Source organism: Oryctolagus cuniculus, chromosome 1 (genome assembly GCF_964237555.1).
Source record: "Oryctolagus cuniculus chromosome 1, mOryCun1.1, whole genome shotgun sequence".
In the NCBI taxonomy this organism is placed as follows: Eukaryota; Metazoa; Chordata; class Mammalia; order Lagomorpha; family Leporidae; genus Oryctolagus; species Oryctolagus cuniculus.
The window spans coordinates 86391060-86404819 of record NC_091432.1 but is presented as its reverse complement, the minus strand read 5'-3'; the positions used below and the strand labels follow the sequence as shown (position 1 = coordinate 86404819).

Genomic DNA, 13760 nt, shown 5'->3' with positions numbered 1-13760 from the left:
GCAGCTTCCTCGTGGTGGTATGTTTTGAAACAAGGCCTACCTAGGCTTGAATTTTGTCAGCTGCCATTGGCATTCATGAGTACTTGATCCTATCCCTTTTGTTCTGACTGCATTGCTAAGATAAGCTTATTCCTACATTTTCTTTTTTAAACCAGCTTAGAGAAAAAACTTACACTAAATTCATTCAGTGAAGTTTATTTGAGCAATTACAACAACTTCAGCAACAAGAATACAAAAATACAATCATTGACTACCTTTCATCTACCCTGCTTCATATACAATTTAAGTTGAAAAACACGCCAAGGAGTTCTCGTTTCTCTTTGCACGAGGAATACATAACAGGCAGAAATCAGAAATGCCAGTCAGGTACTAGGTCTCCAGTGGGGACAGGCCAGGACGAATGCTCCCGTGGCTGGGAACTTTACAGGTTCTGAGGGTCAGGGGCCACTGCACAGTCACAGAGCAGATGGTCAAGGGCTCAGGGGCTGAAGAGCGTTCACTGGTGCTGAACTTGGCTCATGCCACCAGAAAGCGCCTCCCTGTGGCTTGAGCCAGAGGGGACTAGCATCAGGCACACCAGGGCCGGGGGCAAGCACAGACGCAGCCAAGGTTCTGGAGGCGCAAGTGCGGCGCACCACCCCATCCTCTGCCTGATTCCCAGGAGACGCCCAGTCCCCAGTAGTGTCCCTGCAGAAGCTTCTGAATGGCTGCACGCTGGTGCTGGGAGGAGCCAGCGGCACCACGTCAGGGAGACCCACGGTGATGCTGTCCAAGGAGAGCAGGCAGGGGCCCGGGTGCATCGGGGCATGGGGATCCAGCGGGGGCCCCAAGGGTTGAAGATCCGGGGCGCAGCAACATCCCGAAGCCTTGGCAGGAAACGGGCGTTCAGGGCTCTGAGTAGCACTGACCTCTGAAGCTCCATCACTGGGCAGGGGCGGAGCCTCGGCGCCAGCATCGGTGTGTGCAGAGGGGGACAACAGCCGCCTCTTGGGTGGAACCTCCAGGCTGGGCTCCTCAGCTTGCAGTGGCCGAGGATGCCGACCACGAGCACGACTAGGTCTGGCAGCTGACAGGCGCACAGCCTCGGCAGACAGAGCTGGAGTCGGTAACCAGGCCAGGCTGGGCTGCCTGGACCTGCGAACGTCAGTGTGCAGTGTGACATCACTGCTGCGGCCCAGAGCCAACTGAGATCCGGGGCCCACAGGAGCAGCTCGACGGGTGCTACCAGAGGCCGGCACAGGCCCAGTGGACCTAGCCTGGGGCGAGGAAAGCTGCCTGAGGCCCAGGGCAGCCCTCCAGAGCCCGCGATCCTGCCTACAGGCCGTCAGCTCCTGGCTGGTGCACAACGCGTGGCTGGGGCGCGGCTTCAGGCAGCGGCGTGATTTCTGGCTGCTGCATGGCTCCTCACTGGTGCCTGGCTCCTGGCTGAGGCTTGGCCCCTGGCTGGTGAGAAGCTCCTGGCTGCTGTGAGGTTCCTCACTGCTGCGTGGCTCCTGGCTGAGGCTTGGCCCCTGGCTGGTGAGAAGCGTCTGGCTGGTGCCTGGCTCCCGGCTAGTGTGTGGATCCTGGCTTGTTTGGCCCATGGGCTCCGGGAGGGCCACAGCGCCACGGTCTTGCCCGCGTTTCCACAGCTCGTAGCGCTCGGGTTGCAGGATACGAACGAAGGGGTCCATGTCAAAGGTGACCCTGGCCTCCCCGCAGCTGCACTGGGAGGCCACTTTGCCATAGTCGATCCAGCGCGGGGTGGCGAAATTGATGGCTTCGGCGCAGTTGAAGCCGTGGTTGAAGCCCGCGTGGTAGCCGTAAGGAAAGGTCACCATGAACTCGCCAGCCTGCTGAGTGACGCGGCGGAAGGGGATGCCGTTCTGCCGCAGGACGCTGGGCGAGATGAGGGCCACCTTGTGCCGCAGGAAGGCCTGGCAGCTGCGGGAACTGCCCGGGAACAGCTGCCCGGCCAGGCGCTCCAGGCGCCGCCCGTGCTCCGGGGGCACCGCGTACCACGTCTTGGGCTCCCCGAAGTGCAGGTAGTTGATGCTGTACAGGTCCATGTCCTCCGTGTGCCAGGCGAACGTGGTCTTCCACATGCCAAAGTACAGGTAGGGCGTGTTGACGCCCTCGATGACGACGCCGCACTCCTGCGCCAGCAGGTCCAGAGGCGAGCCCAGGCGCCTGAGGTTCCAGTGTGCCGTGTTTTCATCAAACAGAGAGCCGCTGATGCCAGCGCCGTAGATCGGGGCATCGTAGACACGGGTCTTCCAGTACTTTTGCTCCAACTCTTCGAAAGTCAGGTGCGCTGGGGTCTGGTATTTTGTGCTGGTGGCCAGCTGGCGATACTGTCTCAGGCTCATGGCTCTCCTCTTTCTGTGGAACTGAGTGAAGACACCTGCCCCGCCATAGGCCTTCTGCTGGAGGGGGCGGGCTATCAAGATGTCATCCATGTCGTCGTAGCTCTGTCTGGCCCTCCACTCCTTGGGTGGGATGACCTTGGCCAGGCCTCCTCGGTGTGCACCCTGAGATTCCATCTGAGCGATAAATTGGTTGAAGTCCATAAACTCCTCCATGGTTGGGTAGAAGGTCATGATGTGGCAGCTGGGGTTCTGGGGGCCGGAGCTCTCAGGCGTCATGGCTGCAAGACAGGAAAGTGGGCGACTCTGAGTCCCCAGGTGTGTTCTAGATCGTCCCCCTAGAATTTCCCCCAGAGGATCTTCTCTACGTAGTCTCTCTTTAGTAAAGATGGATTCATTCATTTCACAGGCAGAATCACACACACACACACACACACACACACACACAGAGTGAGAGAGGGAGGTCTTCCATCTGCCTGTTCACTCCCCAAATGGCCTCAACAGCCAGAGCTGGGCCCATCCAAACCTGGAGCTGCTTCTGCATCCCCCGTGGGTACAGTGGGTCAGAGCACTTGGATCTCCTTCCACTGCTTTCCCAGGCCATCTCAGGGAGCAGGGTTGAGAGCAGAGCCGTTGGAACTCCAATCAGAGCCCATTGGGGATGCTGGCCCCTAGGCGGAGGATTAACCACCTAAGCTAGAGCGGCCTGCCCCTCTCTGCTGATTTGCTACGTGGTTTCCTTTCTATGGGAAGCCCTAACAGAGATCGAAATGTAGAGAAATGAGAAGGTCTCTTTTGCAGGCTTGTTAATGTCATAGCAGAACCCAAGGAGGGAAGACCTCTTTCCCCGTCTCTCCATCTCTCTGTCTTAACCCTGCCACTCAAAAAATAAATACATGTTTGAAAAAATCCGTGAATACTCCTACAGAAGAGTACATGGAGAAACACGAAGAGAACAGAGAGACAACGCACATAAAGCATATTAGGATAACATAGGTGGCATTAATCAACGTCTCCCAAAGACGTTTTTAAAGTTGAAATGGAGTCTTCAACGCTTTTGGCATAAGGACTTTCTCAAAAGCACAGGCACCAAATATGGCCTAACAGAATAAGAAATTGAGCTACCTGCCGTGGATGAAATCCTGATCCAGGTGAACACACTCTAGGACTCAGAGAGAGGTGGTTTCCCGTGGCCGCTGCAGTCGCAAGGAGGCTCCATCTCTCCGCGCTTCCTTCCGGCTTTATACCTGGGCCAGGTTCGAATCCAATCAGTGCTCAGCTCAGGAAATCCCAGAGCTGGGTTTCTGTCTGACAGCCAGCTTCATTTTGCCCCACCTTTGCGTTGACATTTGTAGCCAAACTCAAAGGAACATCAGAGTTGAAAATCAAGTGTTGGGGACAGGCAACCTTGACAGATACAACCAAAGAAATCCCAGGGAGCAACACGAATATCAAACGAATGGAGCGGGTACTTTGTGAACAGCTTCATTGGGAAGGAAGAGTGACAACAACCTGTCTTGCATCTGCTGGCTCCCTCCCCAGCTGGGAGCCACAGGCAGGGCTGGGCCAGGCTGAGCCCAGGAGCCAGGAATTCCATCCTGGTCTCCCCCAAGAGGGGCAGGGGCTGGAGTACTTGGGCCATTCCCACAGCTTTCCCAGGTGCAGTGGCAGAAAGCTGGAGTGGAAGGGGAGTGGCCAGAACATGCACTATGGGAGGTCAGCCCTGTAGGGTGTGAACTAATCCTTTCTCTCACCCTACAGGCCCCTAAGGGGACATTTTACACAAAAGTCCTTTTCAAAGATTTGCAAAATTCCTTTTAAAAATACAATTATTTTAGGGTTAAAAATTGATATAGAAACATGGATTTTCTTAATACATTTCCTTTTATTCTTTTTCTTTTCTTTCTTTCTTTCTTTATTCATTTATTTATAGGAAGGCAGGCACGGTTAGACAGAGAGAGAGAGAGAGACAGAGAGAGAGAGAAAGGTCTTCCTTCTGTTGTTTCACCTCTCAAATGGCTGCCATGGCCATCCCGCTGCGGCTGGCACATTGTGCCGATCCCAAGCCAGGAGCCAGGTGCCTCCTCCTGGTCTCCCATGTGGGTGCAGGCCCAAGGACCAAGGACCTGGGCCATCCTCCATTGCCTTCCTGGGCCACAGCAGAGAGCTGGACTGGAAGATGAGCTACTGGGACAGAATCCAGCGCCCCAATTGGGACTAGAACCGGGGCTGCCAGCGCCACAGGCAGAGGATTAGCCAAGTGAGCCTCGGCGCCAGCCTCTTAATACATTTCTAGCAACTTTTAGAAGATCCTTCATAGTAAAGAAAAAGACGCATTCGGTAGAAAGGATTCAAGTGAGTTCAGTAGGAAAGGACTAAAGTGAAGAAGGTGGAGCCGAGGCTGTGTTGCCTCCACTTAGGGCTCCAGCAGCCCACAGCTGTGCGGGACTCCTGGCTGCTCTGTTTCCAATGCAGCTCCCTGCTAGCCTCCCTGGAAGATCTCCTCTTTGCTCTGTTTCTTCCCCTCTCTCGGTCACTCTGCCTTTCAAATAAATTAAAAGAACACCACTTAATAAACACAAGTTGTATATGTGACAACATACCAAAAACCTGTTTTTAAAAAAAAAAAAAAAAAGACAAAAAGTGATTATGGTATGCGGCTAACTACCCAGCACTGAGACTCTAACTGGCACCCATATGGGATGCTGCCATTGCAGGTGGTGGTGTTGCCCGCTAGGCCATAGCACCAGTCCCATGAATAGCTATTACACAATGTACACATGCATCAAGACATCACACAGAATCACATTAATATGTGCAATTTGATACATCCGCTACATTCTTATTAAATTAATGAAAACGCATTGAAATAGTGTCTTATGCACGCAGTACTTGACGATAAACAACTATTTCTAATGTATGTATTCATTTTTCATTCTAATTTCAGTGTGCTCATTCTATTCATAAAAATGTGTATTGTCAACCAGCATGTCATGTGCTGGCAGCAGCCTCATTCAAGTGTACTTCAAAGCTCTGTGGAAGGGGCCGGCGCTGTGGCACAGCGGGTAAAGCCGATGTCTAGGACCTATGGGGCCAGCATCCCACATGGGTGCTGGTTCCAGTCCGGGCTACTCCTCATCAGGTCCAGCTCCCTGTTATTGTACCTGGGTATGCCACAGAGGATGGCCCCAGGACTGCACCCACATGGGAGATGCAGAAGCAGCTCCTGGCTCCTGGCTCCTAGCTTAGGATCGTCTCAGCTCTGGAGGTTGAGGCCATTAGGGAGTGAACCAGAGGATCACTGCCTCTCTCTAACTCTGCCTTTCGAATGCATGAATACATCTTTCAAAAAGAGAAGAACAGATCTTGGAAAACGTGTATGTGAATGCACACTTGACCATTCAAACTGTTCTGCCCAAGTTTGTATCAGTTGAAACACTCTCTGCCTAGGAGGACAATTTACACTTTTCACTTTGTCAAGCTCTGGATGAGTATCAACTTTTGAGTGTTGTCCAATCGAGTGAGAGTGTAGTGGTATGTCATTCCGATTTGCATATGCAGGGACACTGCTGTGGCATAGCCGGTGAAAGCCACTGCCAGTCCTGCAAGCATCCCATATGGGCGCCAATTGAGTCCAGGGTGCTAAACTTCCAATCCTGCACTCTGCTGTGGCCTGGGAAAGCAGTGAAGATGGCCCAAGTGCTTGGGCCCCTGCGTAGCCGTGGAGCCGTGGGAGACCTGGAAGAGTCTCCTGGCTCCTGGCTTTGGAGCGGCGCAGCTCTGGCCCTTGTGGCCAATTGGGGAGTGAACCAGCAGATGGAAGACCTCTCTCTCTCTCTCTCTCTCTCTCTCTCTCTCTCTGTCTCTCTGTCTGCCTCTCCTTCTCTCTCTGTTTAACACTGACTTTCAAGCAAATAACTAAATCTTTAAAAAAAATAAACTTATCATCTGCTTCCTCGTGGCCGACATGCCCGTGAGCATTTTACTAAAGAGTCTGGGGCTGTAATTCTGGGCAGCCAAGAATCCCTCTTAGGGTGAAGATCAGGGGAGAAAAGGAAGACGAGACTCTCCCCACCCCGGGTTGTCCTGCTATTCCGTTTCTACCAACTGCAACAACAAAATACATTTTGCCACCTGCCTTCCTGCACATATAACCTTCATTTTGTATTAGGGATGCCTCTAAATTCTATATATTTTGCTAGACATGTATCAAGTATTTCTTCTTCAGTAAAATGCTGACTTTGGTACTAAATAGTAACTAAATAAAAAGTCTGCATCTTCAGAGGGTATGCAGCTTCCTCGTGGTGGTATGTTTTGAAACAAGGCCTACCTAGGCTTGAATTTTGTCAGCTGCCATTGGCATTCATGAGTACTTGATCCTATCCCTTTTGTTCTGACTGCATTGCTAAGATAAGCTTATTCCTACATTTTCTTTTTTAAACCAGCTTAGAGAAAAAACTTACACTAAATTCATTCAGTGAAGTTTATTTGAGCAATTACAACAACTTCAGCAACAAGAATACAAAAATACAATCATTGACTACCTTTCATCTACTCTGCTTCATATACAATTTAAGTTTAAAAACACGCCAAGGAGTTCTCGTTTCTCTTTGCACGAGGAATACATAACAGGCAGAAATCAGAAATGCCAGTCAGGTACTAGGTCTCCAGTGGGGACAGGCCAGGACGAATGCTCCCGTGGCTGGGAACTTTACAGGTTCTGAGGGTCAGGGGCCACTGCACAGTCACAGAGCAGATGGTCAAGGGCTCAGGGGCTGAAGAGCGTTCACTGGTGCTGAACTTGGCTCATGCCACCAGAAAGCGCCTCCCTGTGGCTTGAGCCAGAGGGGACTAGCATCAGGCACCCCAGGGCCGGGGGCAAGCACAGACGCAGCCAAGGTTCTGGAGGCGCAAGTGCGGCGCACCACCCCATCCTCTGCCTGATTCCCAGGAGACGCCCAGTCCCCAGCAGTGTCCCTGCAGAAGCTTCTGAATGGCTGCACGCTGGTGCTGGGAGGAGTCAGCGGCACCACGTCAGGGAGACCCACGGTGATGCTGTCCAAGGAGAGCAGGCAGGGGCCCGGGTGCATCGGGGCATGGGGATCCAGCGGGGGCCCCAAGGGTTGAAGATCCGGGGCGCAGCAACATCCCGAAGCCTTGGCAGGAAACGGGCGTTCAGGGCTCTGAGTAGCACTGACCTCTGAAGCTCCATCACTGGGCAGGGGCGGAGCCTCGGCGCCAGCATCGGTGTGTGCAGAGGGGGACAACAGCCGCCTCTTGGGTGGAACCTCCAGGCTGGGCTCCTCAGCTTGCAGTGGCCGAGGACGCCGACCACGACCACGACTACGACCAAGACCACGACCACGACCAGGTCTGGCAGCTGACAGGCGCACAGCCTCGGCAGACAGAGCTGGAGTCGGTAACCAGGCCAGGCTGGGCTGCCTGGACCTGCGAACGTCAGTGTGCAGTGTGACATCACTGCTGCGGCCCAGAGCCAACTGAGATCCGGGGCCCACAGGAGCAGCTCGACGGGTGCTACCAGAGGCCGGCACAGGCCCAGTGGACCTAGCCTGGGGCGAGGAAAGCTGCCTGAGGCCCAGGGCAGCCCTCCAGAGCCCGCGATCCTGCCTACAGGCCGTCAGCTCCTGGCTGGTGCACAACGCGTGGCTGGGGCGCGGCTTCAGGCAGCGGCGTGATTTCTGGCTGCTGCATGGCTCCTCACTGGTGCCTGGCTCCTGGCTGAGGCTTGGCCCCTGGCTGGTGAGAAGCTCCTGGCTGCTGTGAGGTTCCTCACTGCTGCGTGGCTCCTGGCTGAGGCTTGGCCCCTGGCTGGTGAGAAGCGTCTGGCTGGTGCCTGGCTCCCGGCTAGTGTGTGGATCCTGGCTTGTGTGGCCCATGGGCTCCGGGAGGGCCACAGCGCCACGGTCTTGCCCGCGTTTCCACAGCTCGTAGCGCTCGGGTTGCAGGATACGAACGAAGGGGTCCATGTCAAAGGTGACCCTGGCCTCCCCGCAGCTGCACTGGGAGGCCACTTTGCCATAGTCGATCCAGCGCGGGGTGGCGAAATTGATGGCTTCGGCGCAGTTGAAGCCGTGGTTGAAGCCCGCGTGGTAGCCGTAAGGAAAGGTCACCATGAACTCGCCAGCCTGCTGAGTGACGCGGCGGAAGGGGATGCCGTTCTGCCGCAGGACGCTGGGCGAGATGAGGGCCACCTTGTGCCGCAGGAAGGCCTGGCAGCTGCGGGAACTGCCCGGGAACAGCTGCCCGGCCAGGCGCTCCAGGCGCCGCCCGTGCTCCGGGGGCACCGCGTACCACGTCTTGGGCTCCCCGAAGTGCAGGTAGTTGATGCTGTACAGGTCCATGTCCTCCGTGTGCCAGGCGAACGTGGTCTTCCACATGCCAAAGTACAGGTAGGGCGTGTTGACGCCCTCGATGACGACGCCGCACTCCTGCGCCAGCAGGTCCAGAGGCGAGCCCAGGCGCCTGAGGTTCCAGTGTGCCGTGTTTTCATCAAACAGAGAGCCGCTGATGCCAGCGCCGTAGATCGGGGCATCGTAGACACGGGTCTTCCAGTACTTTTGCTCCAACTCTTCGAAAGTCAGGTGCGCTGGGGTCTGGTATTTTGTGCTGGTGGCCAGCTGGCGATACTGTCTCAGGCTCATGGCTCTCCTCTTTCTGTGGAACTGAGTGAAGACACCTGCCCCGCCATAGGCCTTCTGCTGGAGGGGGCGGGCTATCAAGATGTCATCCATGTCGTCGTAGCTCTGTCTGGCCCTCCACTCCTTGGGTGGGATGACCTTGGCCAGGCCTCCTCGGTGTGCACCCTGAGATTCCATCTGAGCGATAAATTGGTTGAAGTCCATAAACTCCTCCATGGTTGGGTAGAAGGTCATGATGTGGCAGCTGGGGTTCTGGGGGCCGGAGCTCTCAGGCGTCATGGCTGCAAGACAGGAAAGTGGGCGACTCTGAGTCCCCAGGTGTGTTCTAGATCGTCCCCCTAGAATTTCCCCCAGAGGATCTTCTCTACGTAGTCTCTCTTTAGTAAAGATGGATTCATTCATTTCACAGGCAGAATCACACACACACACACACACACACACACACACAGAGTGAGAGAGGGAGGTCTTCCATCTGCCTGTTCACTCCCCAAATGGCCTCAACAGCCAGAGCTGGGCCCATCCAAACCTGGAGCTGCTTCTGCATCCCCCGTGGGTACAGTGGGTCAGAGCACTTGGATCTCCTTCCACTGCTTTCCCAGGCCATCTCAGGGAGCAGGGTTGAGAGCAGAGCCGTTGGAACTCCAATCAGAGCCCATTGGGGATGCTGGCCCCTAGGCGGAGGATTAACCACCTAAGCTAGAGCGGCCTGCCCCTCTCTGCTGATTTGCTACGTGGTTTCCTTTCTATGTGAAGCCCTAACAGAGATCGAAATGTAGAGAAATGAGAAGGTCTCTTTTGCAGGCTTGTTAATGTCATAGCAGAACCCAAGGAGGGAAGACCTCTTTCCCCGTCTCTCCATCTCTCTGTCTTAACCCTGCCACTCAAAAAATAAATACATGTTTGAAAAAATCCGTGAATACTCCTACAGAAGAGTACATGGAGAAACACGAAGAGAACAGAGAGACAACGCACATAAAGCATATTAGGATAACATAGGTGGCATTAATAAACGTCTCCCAAAGACGTTTTTAAAGTTGAAATGGAGTCGTCAACGCTTTTGGCATAAGGACTTTCTCAAAAGCACAGGCACCAAATATGGCCTAACAGAATAAGAAATTGAGCTACCTGCCGTGGATGAAATCCTGATCCAGGTGAACACACTCTAGGACTCAGAGAGAGGTGGTTTCCCGTGGCCGCTGCAGTCGCAAGGAGGCTCCATCTCTCCGCGCTTCCTTCCGGCTTTATACCTGGGCCAGGTTCGAATCCAATCAGCCCTCAGCTCAGGAAATCCCAGAGCTGGGTTTCTGTCTGACAGCCCAGCTTCATTTTGCCCCACCCTTTGCGTTGACATTTGTAGCCAAACTCAAAGGAACATCAGAGTTGAAAATCAAGTGTTGGGGACAGGCAACCTTGACAGATACAACCAAAGAAATCCCAGGGAGCAACACGAATATCAAACGAATGGAGCGGGTACTTTGTGAACAGCTTCATTGGGAAGGAAGAGTGACAACAACCTGTCTTGCATCTGCTGGCTCCCTCCCCAGCTGGGAGCCACAGGCAGGGCTGGGCCAGGCTGAGCCCAGGAGCCAGGAATTCCATCCTGGTCTCCCCCAAGAGGGGCAGGGGCTGGAGTACTTGGGCCATTCCCACAGCTTTCCCAGGTGCAGTGGCAGAAAGCTGGAGTGGAAGGGGAGTGGCCAGAACATGCACTATGGGAGGTCAGCCCTGTAGGGTGTGAACTAATCCTTTCTCTCACCCTACAGGCCCCTAAGGGGACATTTTACACAAAAGTCCTTTTCAAAGATTTGCAAAATTCCTTTTAAAAATACAATTATTTTAGTGTTAAAAATTGATATAGAAACATGGATTTTCTTAATACATTTCCTTTTTTTCTTTTTCTTTTCTTTCTTTCTTTCTTTCTTTCTTTATTCATTTATTTATAGGAAGGCAGGCACGGTTAGACAGAGAGAGAGAGAGAGACAGAGAGAGAGAGAAAGGTCTTCCTTCTGTTGTTTCACCTCTCAAATGGCTGCCATGGCCATCCCGCTGCGGCTGGCACATTGTGCCGATCCAAAGCCAGGAGCCAGGTGCCTCCTCCTGGTCTCCCATGTGGGTGCAGGCCCAAGGACCTGGGCCATCCTCCATTGCCTTCCTGGGCCACAGCAGAGAGCTGGACTGGAAGATGAGCAACTGGGACAGAATCCAGCGCCCCAATTGGGACTAGAACCGGGGCTGCCAGCACCACAGGCAGAGGATTAGCCAAGTGAGCCTCGGCGCCAGCCTCTTAATACATTTCTAGCAACTTTTAGAAGATCCTTCATAGTTAAGAAAAAGACGCATTCAGTAGAAAGGATTCAAGTGAGTTCAGTAGGAAAGGACTAAAGTGAAGAAGGTGGAGCTGAGGCTGTGTTGCCTCCACTTAGGGCTCCAGCAGCCCACAGCTGTGCGGGACTCCTGGCTGCTCTGTTTCCAATGCAGCTCCCTGCTAGCCTCCCTGGAAGATCTCCTCTTTGCTCTGTTTCTTCCCCTCTCTCGGTCACTCTGCATTTCAAATAAATTAAAAGAACACCACTTAATAAACACAAGTTGTATATGTGACTACATACCAAAAACCTGTTTTTTTTTTTTAAAAAAAAAGACAAAAAGTGATTATGGTATGCGGCTAACTACCCAGCACTGAGACTCTAACTGGCACCCATTTGGGATGCTGCCATTGCAGGTGGTGGTGTGCCCGCTAGGCCATAGCACCAGTCCCATGAATAGCTATTACACAATGTACACATGCATCAAGACATCACACAGAATCACATTAATATGTGCAATTTGATACATCCGCTACATTCTTATTAAATTAATGAAAACGCATTGAAATAGTGTCTTATGCACGCAGTACTTGACGATAAACAACTATTTCTAATGTATGTATTCATTTTTCATTCTAATTTCAGTGTGCTCATTCTATTCATAAAAATGTGTATTGTCAACCAGCATGTCATGTGCTGGCAGCAGCCTCATTCAAGTGTACTTCAAAGCTCTGTGGAAGGGGCCGGCGCTGTGGCACAGCGGGTAAAGCCAATGTCTAGGACCTATGGGGCCAGCATCCCACATGGGTGCTGGTTCCAGTCCGGGCTACTCCTCATCAGGTCCAGCTCCCTGTTATTGTACCTGGGTATGCCACAGAGGATGGCCCCAGGACTGCACCCACATGGGAGATGCAGAAGCAGCTCCTGGCTCCTGGCTCCTGGCTCCTGGCTCCTGGCTCCTGGCTTAGGATCGTCTCAGCTCTGGAGGTTGAGGCCATTAGGGAGTGAACCAGAGGATCACTGCCTCTCTCTAACTCTGCCTTTCGAATGCATGAATACATCTTTCAAAAAGAGAAGAACAGATCTTGGAAAACATGTATGTGAATGCACACTTGACCATTCAAACTGTTCTGCCCAAGTTTGTATCAGTTGAAACACTCTCTGCCTAGGAGGACAATTTACACTTTTCACTTTGTCAAGCTCTGGATGAGTATCAACTTTTGAGTGTTGTCCAATCGAGTGAGAGTGTAGTGGTATGTCATTCCGATTTGCATATGCAGGGACACTGCTGTGGCATAGCCGGTGAAAGCCACTGCCAGTCCTGCAAGCATCCCATATGGGCACCAATTGAGTCCAGGGTGCTAAACTTCCAATCCTGCACTCTGCTGTGGCCTGGGAAAGCAGTGAAGATGGCCCAAGTGCTTGGGCCCCTGCGTAGCCGTGGAGCCGTGGGAGACCTGGAAGAGTCTCCTGGCTCCTGGCTTTGGAGCGGCGCAGCTCTGGCCCTTGTGGCCAATTGGGGAGTGAACCAGCAGATGGAAGACCTCTCTCTCTCTCTCTCTGTCTGCCTCTCCTTCTCTCTCTGTTTAACACTGACTTTCAAGCAAATAACTAAATCTTTAAAAAAAATAAACTTATCATCTGCTTCCTCGTGGCCGACATGCCCGTGAGCATTTTACTAAAGAGTCTGGGGCTGTAATTCTGGGCAGCCAAGAATCCCTCTTAGGGTGAAGATCAGGGGAGAAAAGGAAGACGAGACTCTCCCCACCCCGGGTTGTCCTGCTATTCCGTTTCTACCAACTGCAACAACAAAATACATTTTGCCACCTGCCTTCCTGCACATATAACCTTCATTTTGTATTAGGGATGCCTCTAAATTCTATATATTTTGCTAGACATGTATCAAGTATTTCTTCTTCAGTAAAATGCTGACTTTGGTACTAAATAGTAACTAAATAAAAAGTCTGCATCTTCAGAGGGTATGCAGCTTCCTCGTGGTGGTATGTTTTGAAACAAGGCCTACCTAGGCTTGAATTTTGTCAGCTGCCATTGGCATTCATGAGTACTTGATCCTATCACTTTTGTTCTGACGGCATTGCTAAGATAAGCTTATTCCTACATTTTCTTTTTTAAAACAGCTTAGAGAAAAAACTTACACTAAATTCATTCAGTGAAGTTTATTTGAGCAATTACAACAACTTCAGCAACAAGAATACAAAAATACAATCATTGACTACCTTTCATCTACTCTGCTTCATATACAATTTAAGTTTAAAAACACGCCAAGGAGTTCTCGTTTCTCTTTGCATGAGGAATACATAACAGGCAGAAATCAGAAATGCCAGTCAGGTACTAGGTCTCCAGTGGGGACAGGCCAGGACGAATGCTCCCGTGGCTGGGAACTTTACAGGTTCTGAGGGTCAGGGGCCGCTGCACAGTCACAGAGCAGATGG

At 52.5% G+C, this 13760-nt stretch overlaps 2 protein-coding genes across 2 annotated transcripts; both read right to left on the bottom strand.

Moving 5' to 3' along the window:
• Positions 1 to 256: 256 nt before the first annotated feature.
• LOC138843084 (lysine-specific demethylase 4D-like) lies at positions 257 to 2639 on the bottom strand. Its single transcript, XM_002708438.5, has one exon. The coding sequence runs from the start codon at positions 2622 to 2624 to the stop codon at positions 471 to 473; it is 2154 nt and encodes a 717-aa protein (XP_002708484.3). The 5' UTR covers positions 2625 to 2639; the 3' UTR covers positions 257 to 470.
• A 4257-nt stretch (positions 2640 to 6896) lies between these two features.
• Positions 6897 to 9298, bottom strand: LOC138846101 (lysine-specific demethylase 4D-like). Its single transcript, XM_070060795.1, has one exon. The coding sequence runs from the start codon at positions 9281 to 9283 to the stop codon at positions 7106 to 7108; it is 2178 nt and encodes a 725-aa protein (XP_069916896.1). The 5' UTR covers positions 9284 to 9298; the 3' UTR covers positions 6897 to 7105.
• Between the last annotated feature and the right edge of the window lie 4462 nt (positions 9299 to 13760).

Excerpts from the sequence above, each read along its gene's own strand:
- LOC138843084 (XM_002708438.5), bottom strand. The coding sequence starts at position 2,624 with ATGACGCCTGAGAGCTCCGGCCCCCAGAACCCCAGCTGCCACATCATG.
- LOC138846101 (XM_070060795.1), bottom strand. The coding sequence starts at position 9,283 with ATGACGCCTGAGAGCTCCGGCCCCCAGAACCCCAGCTGCCACATCATG.